The sequence below is a fragment of the Hemitrygon akajei genome, chromosome 18 (genome assembly GCF_048418815.1).
Source record: "Hemitrygon akajei chromosome 18, sHemAka1.3, whole genome shotgun sequence".
In the NCBI taxonomy this organism is placed as follows: domain Eukaryota; kingdom Metazoa; phylum Chordata; class Chondrichthyes; order Myliobatiformes; family Dasyatidae; genus Hemitrygon; species Hemitrygon akajei.
In genome coordinates this window covers 23,392,721-23,409,502 of record NC_133141.1, presented here as the reverse complement: position 1 = coordinate 23,409,502, position 16,782 = coordinate 23,392,721, and the positions used below count along the sequence as shown (strand labels likewise).

The 16,782-nt window shown below is 39.6% G+C and overlaps 1 protein-coding gene across 2 annotated transcripts in view; it reads left to right on the top strand.

Annotated features, from left to right (window-relative positions):
- Positions 1-16,782, top strand: part of LOC140741196 (vitamin D3 receptor-like) — a 197,243-nt gene that overhangs the window by 51,212 nt on the left and 129,249 nt on the right. Inside the window, exons 2-3 of one of the 2 annotated variants that reach the window (XM_073071093.1) lie at positions 8,529-8,758; positions 16,187-16,274. Coding sequence is in view for 1 of the 2 variants with exons in the window: in XM_073071091.1 (XP_072927192.1) it covers positions 8,752-8,758 (7 nt within the window). In the remaining variant the exon portion in view is untranslated. The remainder of the gene's footprint in view (positions 1-8,528; positions 8,759-16,186; positions 16,275-16,782) is intronic. The other variant, XM_073071091.1, reaches the window with a different exon arrangement.

Sequence of the window (16,782 nt, the reverse complement as noted above, 5' to 3'; positions counted from 1 at the left end):
GCTGAGTTCCTCCAGTATTTTGTGCGTGTTGCAAACAATTACTATAACAGGTTCCTGCCAAACCTGGCTACTGTGCTCCACCCTTGGAACTCATTACTGCAGAATGGGAAGAAATAGCAATGGACAAAGCAGTGGCTTTCCAAAAAGGAAAGGAAATGGGAATGTCAGATTCTGTGGCCATATCAAGTGAATACCCTATCGCCTTTGTATCACATTCCCTTACCACTGCAGAGAAAAATTATGCACAGATTGACAGAAAGGCCTTGAGTCTGGTTTTAGTGTAAAACGTTTCAACCAATATAGTACCTGTATGGGAGAGTTTACCCTCATTACTGATCATCAACCACCAGTGTCCATTTTCAATCCACAGACGGGTGCTTCACGAACAGCAGCAGCATGAATGCAGAAATTGGCTCTGTTTCTTGGAGGACACAATTATAAGATTGAATTCAGGACAACTAATGGAAATACTGATGCACTGTCCCATTTATCCTTGGGAAAGGAAATACCTGAAAAATTTACAGGAAGTCATTGGTTTTTCTATACAGTTTCACCACTTTATAGTTGACCTAGCTGGCTACATAATTCAGGAATGCTTCAATTGTTAAATTTTATTCTTGCTTTAAATTCTTTCAAGGATTCAAGGCTTTTCACTTCCTTATCTCAATCTATTTCTGCCCAAACCAAAATTATTTGCATTGTTGCAAGTCTGCCCTCCATTTTTCCCTTGAGTTTTCAAATCATGAATGTTTAGTCTTTATTTCTGTAATTAATTATACAGATTTGCTGCTCTGCACAATGTAAACACCACCACCTTTATTGCCATGCCTGAGCTACTGGGCATGCTCAGAACTATACACAGCCTTAAGGAGGAAATATGCACAAAAGAAATATATAAACTAAAGCAACACCATAACACTGCATTCCCTCACCATAATAAACAAAAGAACTATTCTCATTTTCTTGGTCTTTTATATCACATTTTTGCAGAGTCCTTTAGTTATTTAAGCTTGGTGATGTCAGGATGTAAAAATGTTGGCTGTCGCATCCACTTGGATTCTTTGGTTTGGTTTCATCTTCGAGATTTGGATTTGCAGACAGTGGATTGTGCTATGAGTGCTTTGAAGAATGATGGGTTTTATGTGATGCTTTGCAAACTGTATGGTGCTCTCATCATAGGCTTCAGAAAGCTGCATGCCATGTGGAATTACTTGCTGGCCTATGTGGTTACTGCATTTTGCAAGAATTATATCCCCAGGCTGTAATGGTGTAGATCTGAACTTCAATTCTTTCTCTGCCTTTTGCTTTAATGTTGTTTTTATCATACCCATGTGGTGTTGATCTTCTATCTTGCAGAGCATCTCTGGGTGCCATGTACGCTCAAAGATGTGTGTGTGGCTGGTTGTCTTCCTGTTGCTGAGTAAAATGTTTCTCTACAGTTTTGTAAACCATAATGAAGTTCTTGCTTCCATGGTTTGCCTTGACATAAGCAGTCCCAATGACTTTCCTTAGTATTCAGGTAAATCTCTTCATTTCACCATCAGTGTGTGGCATGCAGGGTTTTATTTTCCTTTACATTGTGTGACTTCTAAGTAGATTACAAATTTCCTAGAGTTGTCAGTGAGGTTATCTATCCTCGACAAACAGGTTATAAATGCAATTAAACTTCTGAATGGTGGTCTTTGTGGATATAGAGCTGACAGTTTCCACAAGGGGTAGTAGATTCAGTGTCAACCAATGGCCTATGGGGTATTTCTGACATTTGTATTGTTCTTATATGCTTAACTTTGTACTTGCTAAGCATACAGGACAATTGTTGAGTCTTTATAATGCTTGTGAAGACAATGAAAGAAATGTCTAAACAATATTCCATATATAACTGCAGGGTGATAAAGAGATAAACTCACAGCCAAGATGTGAGGTGGGTGTAGTCCTGAGTTTGTTGTGAACTTGCTGTGTACGTGCACTATCATGAGAAGGTGTAGTTTCTATTACCCGTTTCCAGTTTTGTGATTCAATCATTGTCATCCGTGGTGATGGAGCAACATCTATCTTTGGTGTAACTTTGATTTCACTTACTGTTGCCATTTTGGGCACTGCATTCATAGTCATGTACCTGATATTCTGTTCTGTGAATTGGTCTTCACAAGTGAGACCTGTTCTACACATGGCATGAAGAAAAATATAATCAGCAGGATTTAACTTTTCCAGGCTGAAATGTAGTATAATAATCATGCTCCTGGAGCATGATTAATTGAAGTACACAGTGTTCAATACAAGTGGGCTTTTAGGATTGTTAAATAGACTAACAAGCTGTCTATGGTCAGTCATATTTATTACTTTACAGATACCAGATGAAAATGTAAAATGCCCCAAGAGATGGTGCTTCTCTCCCTGTGAAGTTGGTTAACAATCTACTCTCATCATGACAATTGACATTTGATCAGCTTTATTTCTCTATCAGGATAGCAACAGAACCAACAGGGCTCATATTTACAATCATTCAAGTAGTTTTCCCTTTATCCTAGTACATAGTTAAATATTGAAAGTTTTCTGCAGTCTTGTTAATTTCAGGCTATTTGCATTTGTTAGCTTTGGCCTAATGGTACAAGAGATCTGATGTATCTAAATTAGGAATAAATCAGATGCATTATGTATTACATCTATGTGAACTTCTCACATATTGATAGGGTCTACAGTATTACAATGGGTTGGACTTTGTTTTGATCTGGTGTGACACTATTACTAGTGAAGTTATATAACAAATGAGTAGATTTATTGGTAATGGAATCTTGAATTTACATTGTGATCAAGCTTGCTCTAGTGCTGGGAAGGGTGTGGGATACCTATGTTCACTTTATGCAAGGCTCCAATCAGTAAAATTCTGTCATGTAGCTGGAGACATTGTCCATGATAGAAAAAGACAGGCACACAAATGTACGTACAACAGCCTTTCATCTACTAGCTTCATAGTTGTGGAGCTAATGGAGCAAAACTAGCTCCACCAGTCAAGCATCAAGATGGGGGAAGTGGGTAGTCTAGGGTTGTGATAGCACTGGGAATCCGGTCATTGAGAGTTAGGGCAGGAGTATTGAACATTGTTGCAATGAGGACACTAGGAGTGGAAGATTATTAGCCAGATGGATGAAGGGTTACTGTCAAAATAGCAGAGCTCAAATTGCAATAAATGATTGGATGGGTATGGAGAAACAAAGGAATGGTGGTGGCAGCAAATGCAAACAAATATTTTTGACACCCAAAAGAAGATCACTGTATTGCTGACCAGCTAAGACTGGTCCCAGTTATGTAACTCAGTCCTATTGTGTGGTTTTGACTGGAACTGTCAACAATTCCTTTCATCCCACAGATGTTACTCGACCTGCTGAGTTCCTCCAGCAGATTGTTGCTCCAGATTCCAGCATCTGCAGTCACTTGCGTCTCGTAAGCGACTCAGAAGCTGACCTCTCCTCTCTTGCTAAAACTTGTTTCTATGAGTAGCTTTCAACATTTGCCCCATATGTCATCAAACTGGGTGCTGCACCCTGTTGTAATTGAACATATGGAGTACTACAGCACAGAAATAGGCCCTTCGGTCATTTAGTCTATACAGACCTAGTCCCTTCTACCAGCATCCAGTTGATATCCCTCCAAGCCCCTCCTATTCATGTACCTATCTAAACGTCTCTTAAATGTTACAATTGAACCCACATCATCACTTCCAATGGCAACTTGTTCCACACTCGCACCACCCTCTAAGTGGAGAGGTTACCCTTAAGATTCCTCTTCAATATTTCACCTTTCACTCTAAACCTAAGGCCTCTAGTTCTAATCTCACCCAGCCTGGGGTGAAAAAGCCTGCATGCATCACTCTATAATTTTGTGCACCTCTGTCAAATCTCCCCTGATTCCCCTGTGTTCAAGGGAATGAAGTCCTACTTACTAACCTTTCCCTATGACTGAAGTCCTCAAGTCCCAGCAACATCCTTGTAAATTTTCTCTGCGCTCTTTCAATTTTTCTTTCCTGTAGGTAGGTGACCAGAATTGCACACAATACTCTAAATTCAGCCTTGCCAACATCTTATACAAATTCTACATTACATCCCAACTCCTGATTTATGAGGGCCAATATGTCAAAAGCTCTCTATGACACTATCTACCTGTGATGTCATTTTCAAGGAATTATGGTCTGTATTCCCAGGTTCCATTGTTCTACAGGATACCTCCGACCTACCATCACTGTGTAAGTCTTACCCTAGTTTGTCCTTCCAAAGTGCAACACCTTATACTTGACTGCATTAAATTCCAGCTGCTCTTTTTTCAGCCAATTTTCCTAGCTGACCCGTCGGCTGGTGGCGCAGTGAGATTAGCACCAGGCTTGAGAACGGAGGTTCCCGAGTTCGATCCAGTGACAAACCACTCCTGAGCGCGCTCTCCATCCGTGCCAGGTTGATGTCGAGCTCACAACTCGACCTCATTTTTTAAAAAAACACAACACTGCCACCTCCAGTTTAAATTCCCACGCGGAATATTGTGGAGGATCAAATTCCCAAAACCCAACCCCAAGGTCACACTACTAGCTTTGATAGCCTTCCTCACTGTCCACTACACCCCCCACCCTTTTTGGTGTCATCCACAAATCTGTTCATCCAATTTTACTACATCATCATCTAAATCATTAATTGATGACAAACAACAGACCCAGCAATTATTGTGGCACACCCCTAAACATAGACCTCCAATCAGAGAGATAACCACTACTGCCGATGTTGGATCCGATTTACTACTTCATCGTGAATGCCAAGTAACTTAACCTTCTGGACCAGCCTCCCATGTTGGACTTTGGAAAAAGTCCATGTAGACAACATCCCCTGTGCCCTGTCTTCTTCAACCTTCTTGGTAACCTCCTCAAAACACTAAAGTTGGTTAGACACGACCTACCACACAGAAAGTCATGTTGACTATAGACACAAAAATACATTACACAAAAAAATTTCTAGCCAAGTGCATTTCAAAACTGGCTGCACAGTACTCTGGGGCATCCTAATTATGTATGTATTTTTGAACTATGGAGTCTTTTGTGATATAAGAAACACAACAGCCAAAAGATGTACAGCAAAGATTAGCTCAGTGATGTGGTAGTTTAATTGAAACGTTAATATTGGGCCAGGCAACTGGAAGAGCTACTCCTGCTCTTCATGGGGAATTGAACCCACCATTTTCTGACTCTGAAGTGAGCTAATCTGAGTGACAGCTGAAAATTTTCAGTTTACCAAGGTTCAAATAAAGATTACTATGAACAATATTCTTAAAGTGCACTGAAGTGTTCTTAAATATGCTTTTGGTATGCTAAACCTGATTGCTTCTGACAGGGATAGCATAGTACAGAATCACAGAGCATTCTTTGATCAAGCCAGAAGCATGCTGCAAACTGCTTCTTTCAGTTGTTTCCAGTGTTGGACTTGAATATTAGTGAACAGTTGATAACAATTGCATTATAAAAAAAACAAAACGTTTGGTCTAGGTGGAGTATTAATATAATAAAAGGTCAAAGACTAAAATTTAACACAATGATGCACTTAGTTAATCCTACATTGCAGTTAGGATGCATGTTTTACACCTGTGCATGGAAGTATGCAATCGTGAACTCTAAATAGCTGTGAGACACCACAAGTCACAGGCCTTCAGTCAGAGAGAGAACCATCTACTACCACTCTCTGGATTTGGGCACTAAGCCAAATTTGAATCCAGTTTGCTACTTCATCCTGAATACCAAGCAACTGAATGTTTTGGACCAGCCTCCCATGTGGGACTTTAACAAAGGCCTTGCTAAAGTCTGTGTAGATAACGTCTACCATCTTTCCTTCACTAACCTTCTTGGTAACCCCCTTTTTAAAAAAACTCTTTAAGATTGATTAAACACGACCTACCACGCACAAAGCCATGCTGACTATCCCTAATTCATAGCTTAGGTCTAACAGCATTTTTTGTGGCTGTTTCTTGTGCCTCTACCCATATTAGACAATGAGAAGAGTTGCTTTTTTTTGTGCAATTCAATGATCCCCTTCAGTTATTAAGAAATGTGATACAACTTTCAACAGCATTTTGGAAAATTACAGAGGAAATAGCCAACAGAAAACAATGCTGGTCATGACTAGTTCAACTGTGAATCATATCATTGAGAAGTGTGAATATTCTTTTTAAGCAACATATTTGTTCTTTTCAGTGCAGCACATATTTGATGACAATGAATTTTTTTGCCTAGAAATTGGACTACATATCTCTTGTTTTCTTGGCACAATGTGATTGGAAAAACAGTGTAATCCAGAGTAAATAATGTGAGCATTTCTGGAAGCTCAACTGGTCACATCCGGGCAGGATCCACACAAACTTGTCTGATTTTTTTTCCCCATTGTTATGTGTGCAGTTAATGACGTTAATGATCATGTAACACCATTTTCCGCTGCTGTTGACATTGATTGGAGTTCACAGGTGCATAAAGTGCACTCGGGCAGTTTTTTTTTAAAAAAAAAGAAAAGTCCACAATCAGTTACATTCTGCATTGTGTTATTTAAAGGGCCATTCAGCTAACAACAGATTTCCTAATGCAGCTTTAAAGCCTACTCCAGACTGCTTCCATGCCTTACAGTGCTCCAAGTCTGAAAGCATTAGCATGGTGTGTTATCTGGTCACACGATCTCTTGATTAACTAATATAATAGGTGCCTCTTTGGTGGTACTGCAAGCGGTATCTTTTGAGTGGGAGCTTCAGGCTAAGCATCAGAGGTAACAAAAGGATCCTGAGGAGGAATGCAAAGAGCCCATCCCTAGTCAGTTTTCAGGGTCACGAGATGTTATATTGACCTTGCTGAAAAGCGTTGTATCCACAGATAAGAACAAAGCACTCAACACAGCACAGGTCAGGCAGCATCTGTAGAAAGTGAAACTTAAAATTTCAGGTCAGAGTGTCAGAGCCCTTGTTGCCTGATAACATCCCTAAAGCAGCCTGCCAGAAGATAGAGGAAGGGTGGGAGGATAACACAGATGAGTCTGATGAGGACCCTCTGACGCTGAATGAATTGCCCCAATAAGATCAAGAGCGAAAAGATGTGACTCAGTGTAGGATGAAGCCTGTATCTGCCCATGCTACCAGAGATCCCTTAGCAAAAAAGTTTCATGAAGACACACACATATTGTCCCCTTGCAATATTTAATTCTTTGCACCATTCATGTTTATTTAGCTGCAGGATACAGTTTAAAGCAATCAATTTTGTACTGGTGGTGTTGAGCTGCGCCAATTTAAGCACGGAATCATCCCACATTCACCGGATCGCATTTGTGACACCTTCATGCATCTTGTTTCCACAGGAGTATGCACTACATTCTTTGAAGAAGTAATGTCTGCAGTGGATGAAGTAGAAATGGTGGATGTACTATATGTAGATTTCCAGGAAGCATGAGAGTAAGAAGGCACAATGATTGCTGCAGAAGAATACAGAAAGTCTAAGTGAGAGGCAAAGATATGGCAAGTGGTGTTAAATGTAGGAGATTTGAAATGATTGACTTTAGCAGGAAAAATAAAAAGAAAACATATTTAAATTGTAAGAGATTGCAGAGCTTTAAAATGAAGAAGGATCTGAGTTCCCTACTACATGATTTAAAAATGGTTGTCATGCCAGCACAGCAAATAATTAGAAAAAACAATAGAATTTTGTTGTTTAATACTTTAAAAAACTGATTACAACAGTAGGAAAGTTGTGCTGTAGTTACATAGGGAATTTGTGACACCACAGCTGGAGAACTGTACGCCATTGGTTTTCATATTTAAGGAAGGATGCTAGAGTATTAGAAGACGATCAGAGGATGTCCTACAGTGATATCAGGAATATATCGTCTTGTGGAGAGTGAGGTTGAACATGGAAAGCTTGTGTCCGTTGAAGTTCAGAAAAGTGACAGGGGACTTGATTGAAACATCAGACCCTGAAGGGTCTTGACAGGGTGAACATGGAGAGGATGTTACCCATTGTGAAAGGGTTTAAACCTAGGTTCATTGTTTAAAAATAATGGGCCACTGATTAGGCAAAATGTTTCCTCTTGGATGGTTATGAGTCTTTGGAACTCTTTCTCAGGGTGGTTGAAGCAGAGTTTGACTACTAATTTTTAAGACAAAGGTCAAAGCTATTTGATTTGATAAGAGGTGTGAAAGTTACTGCGGGTAGACAGGAATATGGTGTTGAGGTTACAAACAGGTCAGCCATGATCTTCTTACATGGTAGAGCAGGCTGAGTGTCTTATTCCTTCAAATTTTTATGTTTCGTGTACTTTTAAGCCCTTTCAAATTAGCATACAAATGCCTCACTGAAGAGCTACTTTGCTGGTCAAATGCATTAAACTTTTGGGCTACATAACCTATTAAGTGGTTTCCATAGATGTAAGGAGTACAAAATGGTCACCGAATCATAAGTCACTTTCTTCATATCGTCAATAATAACACCTCAGCAAATAAGGATTAATTGTTGACTCTCATAACAGGTTGACTGGTTCAACACTGGAGATCATGCAGAGATGAGGCTGATTCTACCCAACATAGCACTGAGAAGATGCGACATCTCCCAGTGAAGTCCTGACGGCAAGCCTTCAGCCTCTCGCTGGACCTTCTCCAAACAGTGGATTACGAAGCCTTTTCAGAAAACAACGGACTGGGAGATGAATCAACTGGAATTCAGTGATCCCACTCCAGCGTCAGCATAATTACATGACAGGTATGCAAACTATTAACTCAAGGATACTTGTGTGCAGTAAGCAGTGAAGCATAATTCTTTAATATTTGAAAGCATTTCAGAATAAACAATATGGATTTTAAAGCTTTCCACTCGCTGTCTGCATCAATAAAGAGTGAGAAAGTATTGAGCAATGGCTCCATTTTAGATGATAGTATTGATAATCAATGCCTTTGTTCAGAAAATAATGCCACCGTGGAATGGAAATCCATACCCTGTTATCTGGAAGTACATCATTAAGGCACGTAATGACGACATTAGCGTCTGTATGGACTCAGCCACCATATTATGCACTCTTACACAGATCTGAAGCATTGTTGAATTAGGAATAAAGTTCTACTAATCAATAATTTGCATCAAGATTACAGTAGTGATGTGGATTATTTCTATGTATAATCCTTTTAAAGTACCTATCTCTGTGCATGAGATTTGTTCTCCTTGAACTACTCCATCATTATGGGGTGTTGGTTCCAAGTCTGGGAATATCTGCTGTGGTGCAGACCACACACCAAGTTCTCAACCCATCACAGAGTCAGCTGACAGACCTTAAATTTCAGATGTCTGGTCTCTGATTTCTGCAGCGTTCTCCTCTGAGTCAGCTCTCAGCTTAATCTGAGTAGAATTCTGTTCATGATGTGGAAGTGTTTGGAGATGAGACCTGCGTTCATAGGTGACGTATCCTTGCTCCTGGAAAACAGTGTATGTGGATGCCATCTCTGTTCTGGCAGCTGAGAAACCTGATGTTCATCTTCCCCCTCTGTCTGTAGGACAGTGGGCTGCTAATGTGTAGCATCTCTATTCCAGAAAACAGCATCTACTCATAGGTGGAACTTCAGTGCTCATTGAGATCAATTAGATCTTTACAAGTGGGATATTGCTATTCCAGGATGGTAGAGACCTGGGATCTATGTGCATTAGTGTAAGATTATATACAGACAGTAGGGTGTCAAGTGGCCACTACCTATGTCACCAGTGGTAGTTGTCATCTGACACCCGGCCAATTCTGGACCAGGCCCCTTCTGATGCCCATACCAACATATTCTGCCTGCCCACAGCCTACCTGTGTGGTGTTTCACTCTGTAGCGCATAACCTACCTGGTTCTTTCCTGGCAAGTACCATTACCTATAGGGTATATGGGGCATTCATTGCCATCCACCCCTCATTTTAAAAACTTCCTCCTCCTATTCCAGCCTCAGTTTCTCCTCCTTTCTCTTTGGTTCTGGTAGTGGTGGAGATAAGCCAATGATATATTCCCAATCTTCAGTCAAATACCCTTTGTCAGCACACTTGGTACTACATTTCCAAAAAGCTAGACTGATTACAATTCAGATCTGCATCCCTCACATTTTGTCTTCACTGTCTACGATCAGTTAATACGCAAGCCAGGGCAGTACGATATGGAAAGCAAGCTGTTGCCCATGTAGCAGCCCCCACCCCACCCTCCATGCATCTGATGAATCCAGAGGAATGGCAGAGATGGATTTAGTGTGACTCCAACTCCAGATTTTTCCTTGGAGTTTACTCCGGAAGCCTTGCCCATGAATGGGTATAGATCAGATTTTCTTCTCCTAGGTGAGCTGTCAACCACGGCTGACAAACCCCGTCTGCCCAAAGCGACTGGTTTTAAGGCGCCAGGAATCTACATTTGCCCCTTCTCCTGTCAGTTGTAACTGTTCCGCTGGGCTTAGTAGCTAAGTCACATGTGAAGGCCAGGAGCTGAACTTGGTTGACAGAGGCTATTTGAGACTCATGCCATTGGGAGCATTTAATAGATAGTGAGAGCTTATCCCTGCTACCCTCCCCTGGCTATGACAACATTAAGGAACCTAAAATAAAAACTGGATTGATATATGGGCTTTATGGGGACTTGTTTGTGAGATGACCATAAGATATTGGAGCAAAGTAGGCCATTTGGTCCATCAAGTCGACTCTGCCATTCAATCATGGGCTGATCCAATTCTTCCAGTCATCCCCACTCCCCTGCCTTCTCCCCATACGCTTTGATGCCCTGGCTAATCAAGAACCTATCTATCTCTGCCTTAAATGCACCCCATGACTTGGCCTCCACAGCCGCTCATGGCAATAAATTCCACAGATTTACCACCCTCTGACTAAAGTGATTTCTCCGCATCTCTGTTCTAAATGGACATTCTTCAATCCTGAAGCTGTGCCCTCTTGTCCTAGACTCCCCTACTATGGGAAATAACTTTGCCATATCTAATTTGTTCAGGCCTTTTAACATTCGGAATGTTTTTATAAGATCCCTCCTAAACTCCAGGGAATACAGCCCAGTAACTGCCAGACATTCCTCATACGGTAACCCTTTCATTCCTGGAATCATTCTCGTGAATCTTCTCTGAACCCTCTCCAATGTCAGTATATCCTTTCTAAAATAAGGAGCCCAAAACTGCGCACAGTACTCCAAGTGTGGTCTCACGAGTGCCTTATAGAGCCTCAACATCACATCCCTGCTCTTATATTCTATACCCCTAGAAATGAATGCCAACATTGCATTCACCTTCTTCACCACTGACTCAACATGGAGGTTAACCTTTAGGGTATCCTGCACAAGGACTCCCAAGTCCCTTTGCATCTCTGCATTTTGAATTCTCTCCCCATCTAAATAATAGTCTGCCCGTTTATTTCTTCCACCAAAGTGTATGACCCTACACTTTCCAACATTGTATTTCATTTGCCATTTCTTTGCCCATTCCACTATCTAAATCTCTCTGCAGGCTCTCTGTTTCCTCAACACTACCCGCTCCTCCACCTATCTTTGTATCATTGGCAAATTTAGCCACAAATCCATTAATACGGTAGTCCAAATCATTGACATACATCGTAAAAAGCAGTGGTCCCAACACCGACCCCTGTGGAACTCCACTGGTAACCGGCAGCCAGCCAGAATAGGATCCCTTTATTCCCACTCTGTTTTCTGCCGATCAGCCAATGCTCCACCCCGCTAGTAACTTTCCTGTAATTCCATGGGCTCTTATCTTGCTAATCAGCCTCATGTGTGGTACCTTGTCATGGGGTTCTGAGTAGGGACCATGATGCCAGCATGACAACATGAGCAGAGTATACCAGAAATGTGCATATATACAGTGATTCTGCATTTGTATTTATATACAGTAGATCCACTATCTCATTCATCTGATTCCCATGCTCTATTTAAACACAGTGATGTGCTGTTCCCACACTCCCTGTAAACTCACTGTGGCCCTTTCCCCATTTAACTTAGTGTTTCTTTTTTCATCCTGTTCCCTTTTAAACTCACCTGGTTACTGGAAAATTTATTGTATTCCTGAGTAATCACATTAAAAAAAAAAGTGAATTACCGTAGATTCCGGATTTTAAGCCGCTACTTTTTTCCCACATTTTGAACAGCTTTGAACTTTGCGGCCAATAATCCGAAGCGGCTAATGCATGATTTTTTTCATGCCGCCTCGTAAACATTTTGCCTCATAACAGTAGACCAATAAAATTGATGAGTAGTTCACAGAGGTCCAATGAAATTGTACGATAAATCAAGCGCACTTTCACAATTAAATTATTGTAAATCAGTCATTTGTACTCACCCTCATCAACATGGAAAACACTCGAAGCATTGTGCTGCCTACTTAGTTTAAACTATATTTGTTTTCTGTACTACATCGCGGGATGCTATGACGTCACACCCGGTTTCGCGGTGTCTTGTGGGAAAATGCCGGTTTGCGATAAACGGAAAGGAGGGGGGGAGCGCATTACGCGAGCGGCTTTGGATCTGAGCGAACTCTGCTTTTAAGTTAAAGGTGATCAATAACTTTTCCTGGTAGGCTGCAATATATATATTTTTTTACCAGTCGTTAGGAGATATTGGAATGTTGTTCAGTAAAGAAGTATACGCAACGTATATTTAAAAGTAGCCGCGTATGGGCACGGTTCGAAAAAAAGCATTTGCAATATGTATTTGTTTTTGTTACCATATGGATTTAATTAAAAGTTAAAAAAATCCTCACGTGTAATATCTTTCTGTGTAAATATCTCATATTACAACGTGGGACACCTGCGGCCGAAAATCCGGTGCGGCCTAAAATCCGGTGCGGCCTAAAATCCGATGCGGCCTTTACAATTTAAAAAATTGATTTTATTTCTAAAATTAGAGCCAGCGGCTTTTAATCAGGTGCGCTCTGTAGTCCGGAATCTACGGTACAAGCATTGCTGCAATGATAAGAATAATATCCAATTGTTTGGAAAATCTGCCAGCCCAGTACCACCAAAGTCCCCAGAGTGCAGATTATCTGAGTTTTACTGCAATATAAAAAGATACCAGACACCTTACAAAAAGAAATGGTATCAGCGCACGATCAATGGCATCTCTTAGTTACACAAAAAAACAAGTCGGTGCAGAGCATGATCTCCTGGTAATAATGTGTTTGTCAATTCTTTCAATTTGACTCATCTGTAATCTTTACCTGTAATTAACTTGCAATGGCAGAGCTTTAACTTTTATTCAGTAAACTGTGCCATATTGCATCTACTGGCAACTGTTAGAGATGCATTTCAATCTTTCACTCTCGAACAGTGTAGCTGTTCATTGTAGGATAAGTAATAGAATTCTGGTTATCTATTCATGTAAACAGAGGATTAGAAAATGTTTTGGGGCCAAGACAGAAAGGTAATAATATTATTTTCATTTATTATTTTGTGAATTAACCCGAAGTATTATCTTAAAACTTTCAGAGTTTCAGTATATGAGTGACACTGTGTCATATTTCCACCCCCACCCACCAAGAATGTCCCTAACACTTTGGATAAACGAGTGAATTAGAACTATAAATGTAAATACAACTGATGCATGGACTTGCTGTTGGATTATTGGGACTTGCACACTGTATGTGGCCAACAAGTTGGAGTTTGGATGTCCTGGTCTAAAATGTTTAATTCCCAACCTAAAATCAGTGTGCAGTTGAATATTACTTTCAATAAATCAATCAATACTGCTATTCCTGTCCTTGTAGGTTGATTGTCATGCATTTGACCAGTGATTTCTCACTCCATATGCTCACAAGCCATAATTACCTTCCTGAATATCTGGAAAGGTACAGCAGAAGTTGTTTCTGGAGGCTATAATTCCATTGGGTAATCCATCTTTTAGAAAACTGAACCTAATTATGTTTCACTATAAAAGCAGTTTTCTTTTAAGACTGATCACATGTAGGATGTAGGACACCAGTGCTGCTGATGGTACCTTCCCTATATTGCAGGACTTTTTTTTTTGTGCATTACAGAACAAACCAGCAAGTTAAAACATGGCCTTGAAATGATTGGGTGCAAGAGTGCTCCGAATACATTCCAGTCAGTTATTTCTAGGATTATTATTTAAATTTTGCAGTCTGAGTAAACTAACCAAAGCTTTATTTGGAAACCAGGATTAAGTTTTGGCCACCAAAGTTTGAGAAAGAGGAGATAAACCAGTGTAAAGCTAAATGACACCAAAAATTTGTTCTTTAAGTCCATTGCTCATAAAAGGAAGATACAAAAGGCTAACAATTTGTAATTCTGTAAAGTTCCATTAAATAGTTATGTTACTTTTAATATTAATAAAGGATTCAGGAAATTGGGGCAATAAGAGAACAATGAATAAGGAGATTATAAGAAATTAGAAAGAAAAGTTCAGATGTGTATTGACAATCAAAAAAGTGGATATTTGAACAGAGAGAGCTATGTATTTGGATAGCCTAAGAGCTTATCAAAGTAGTGAAAGTGCATCTTGTATCTAGAATACACTATATAAATCTTGGTCTTAAATTGAGATACTACTAAATTATAACTGATCCACTCCTCTAATGGTAAAACTAAGTAGGGAAAATCTCCAATATTTCTTTATTCTGGACATGATAAATGTTCTCCATAGAACAACTTCACATTAAGATGTCCTTTGTATCAGCTGGTTATTTCATTGGAAGTAAGGTGATGCTTTTTGCAAACCATGTACATTGTCACGTTCTGATATATGGCCTAATTGCTGGACATCACTCTCGAAGCGTAAACACTTTGTCAATCCAGGTACTTCTGTCATCATCAACCAGTGTTTGAAAAGATCCACCATTATTCATTGCTGATGCAGCATCTACTTTAGCACTGACATGATAAATATTGAAATAATCCATGTTTAAATGTCTAAGCAAGTACTCTGTTGAAATGATTACTAGGCTGAGTTAATGGAGAGCATAACCAGACCTTTGGAGTGATGCATAACTATGAAGTGGGAGAATTCAATTTCTTTTTTAAAAAGTGTAAAGAAGCTGGTATGAGCAAAAGTCTTTTTTTTAATGTTGTTCATTCCTCATATGAGGGCTAGAATTGCCCATTCTGGATTACGTGATTTCAGGCACACACAAATGGCTCACTCTAGAGTTGATCAAACTGCCACCACCTCATCAAGAAGGTGATTTGCCATTACTTTCTCAAAGCAATTAATAATGGGTAATAGATATTCTGTATGTACTTGCATCCCTAGTGTGAATAAAATAGGTAATTTCCTTTTCTGGGCTAAATATACCTATTTTAAGGTTTCATGTTTGACATCTGCTTTAGATTTTCAAAACCTGGCAAAATAGTGATGAAGGTAAGTTCGTTATTTGTTTCTCACTGTTGAAATTCTCACAGGTAAAGAGAAAATAAACAGATTCCATGTTATGCTGTGGGTGGACAACTAAAATCTTGTAAAATCCTTCAACCATTTATCCTTTTGTATAACTAAGCTCTCCCAATGGTTGGAATATAGGCGGCAACTAATCATCATCAAAAATGTGAAAGAAAACCTATAGGAGTTGGCCATCAATTTTAATGCAGTCTACCTCCTTCCTACTCCCTACATTTTATCCTTCTCTCTCCTGCTAAAATACCTTGGTGCATGATGGATAAAAGCCAATTATTCACTCCTGGCAATGTAAACCTAGTGCATGTCATGTAAAGAATAGCTGATATCTGAGAGGAATGGGAGCAGTTGTGTTGATGGCTGAACCTGTCTAGCATTTCTAGTTCAGCTGCTGCGTAGATAGTTTTGTGCTTCCATATGATACACACAGAAGTATCACCTTCTATGCATTGTGTAGTTTAAGCAGCATTCTCTAAAGACTAAATTATGCAAGCTCATTTTCATGCTTCTACAAAAGAGCAGGGTCTGATGTAAGTAGCTTTATTATGCAACAATCTTGGATAGACTAGACTAATTCAACAGCAGTTTTATTTTCAGTGGAAATTGCTATGTTCATCAATTTAGCATTGTAGTTCATAAGAATGATTTGAAATGATTCAAAGAAATAAAGTAAGCTTACCTTGAATATGCTATGACAATCTAGTTGTAGCATAAGGTAGTTAAGTACAACATAACGTGACTAAAACTTTGTTTTCTTTATTGGCAGGTTGAATGAAATTGTTTTCAAATTTTGCCTAAAAATTCAGTGACTATAAGTGAAGCAGGAAGTTGCTGTTGCTTAACAAATAGGAAAGGTAAGAATAATTTAAAAAAAAAACAGAATTTCCTTTCTGTCTAACTGATATAAGAAAAGTACAGAGCAAAATTCAGATCTTTGTGAACTGCATAGTCCCATACATTCGAAAGTAATGTTTCTAGCATATGCAGTCCCAGGGCAATTATTAAATATATTGAACAGGTAAATTGACATCAGGGTTAATGTTAGTGCTGCCATGTTGGAGCTCCAGGCTTCAGCCTACACCTCCCTTAACTTTCCACAGGTAAAAAACTAGCCTGAATAGCATGAAAGTTTCCCTATGAGTGCTCGTTCAAGAGATAATAATATAGTGGCTTGGTACATTAATTATTTCTTTTGGATGTTGATAAAATTCTATTTTTTTTTGTTCTTTTCAATATTCTATAGGGAATTTTCTGACTGATACTAAATTACTCTTCTGATGACTTAAGGGTTTGAACACCAGCCAGTTGCTTTGAGATGTGAATGGCCTAGTAGAATATCTCTGCCTCAAGCAGGGCTGGGAA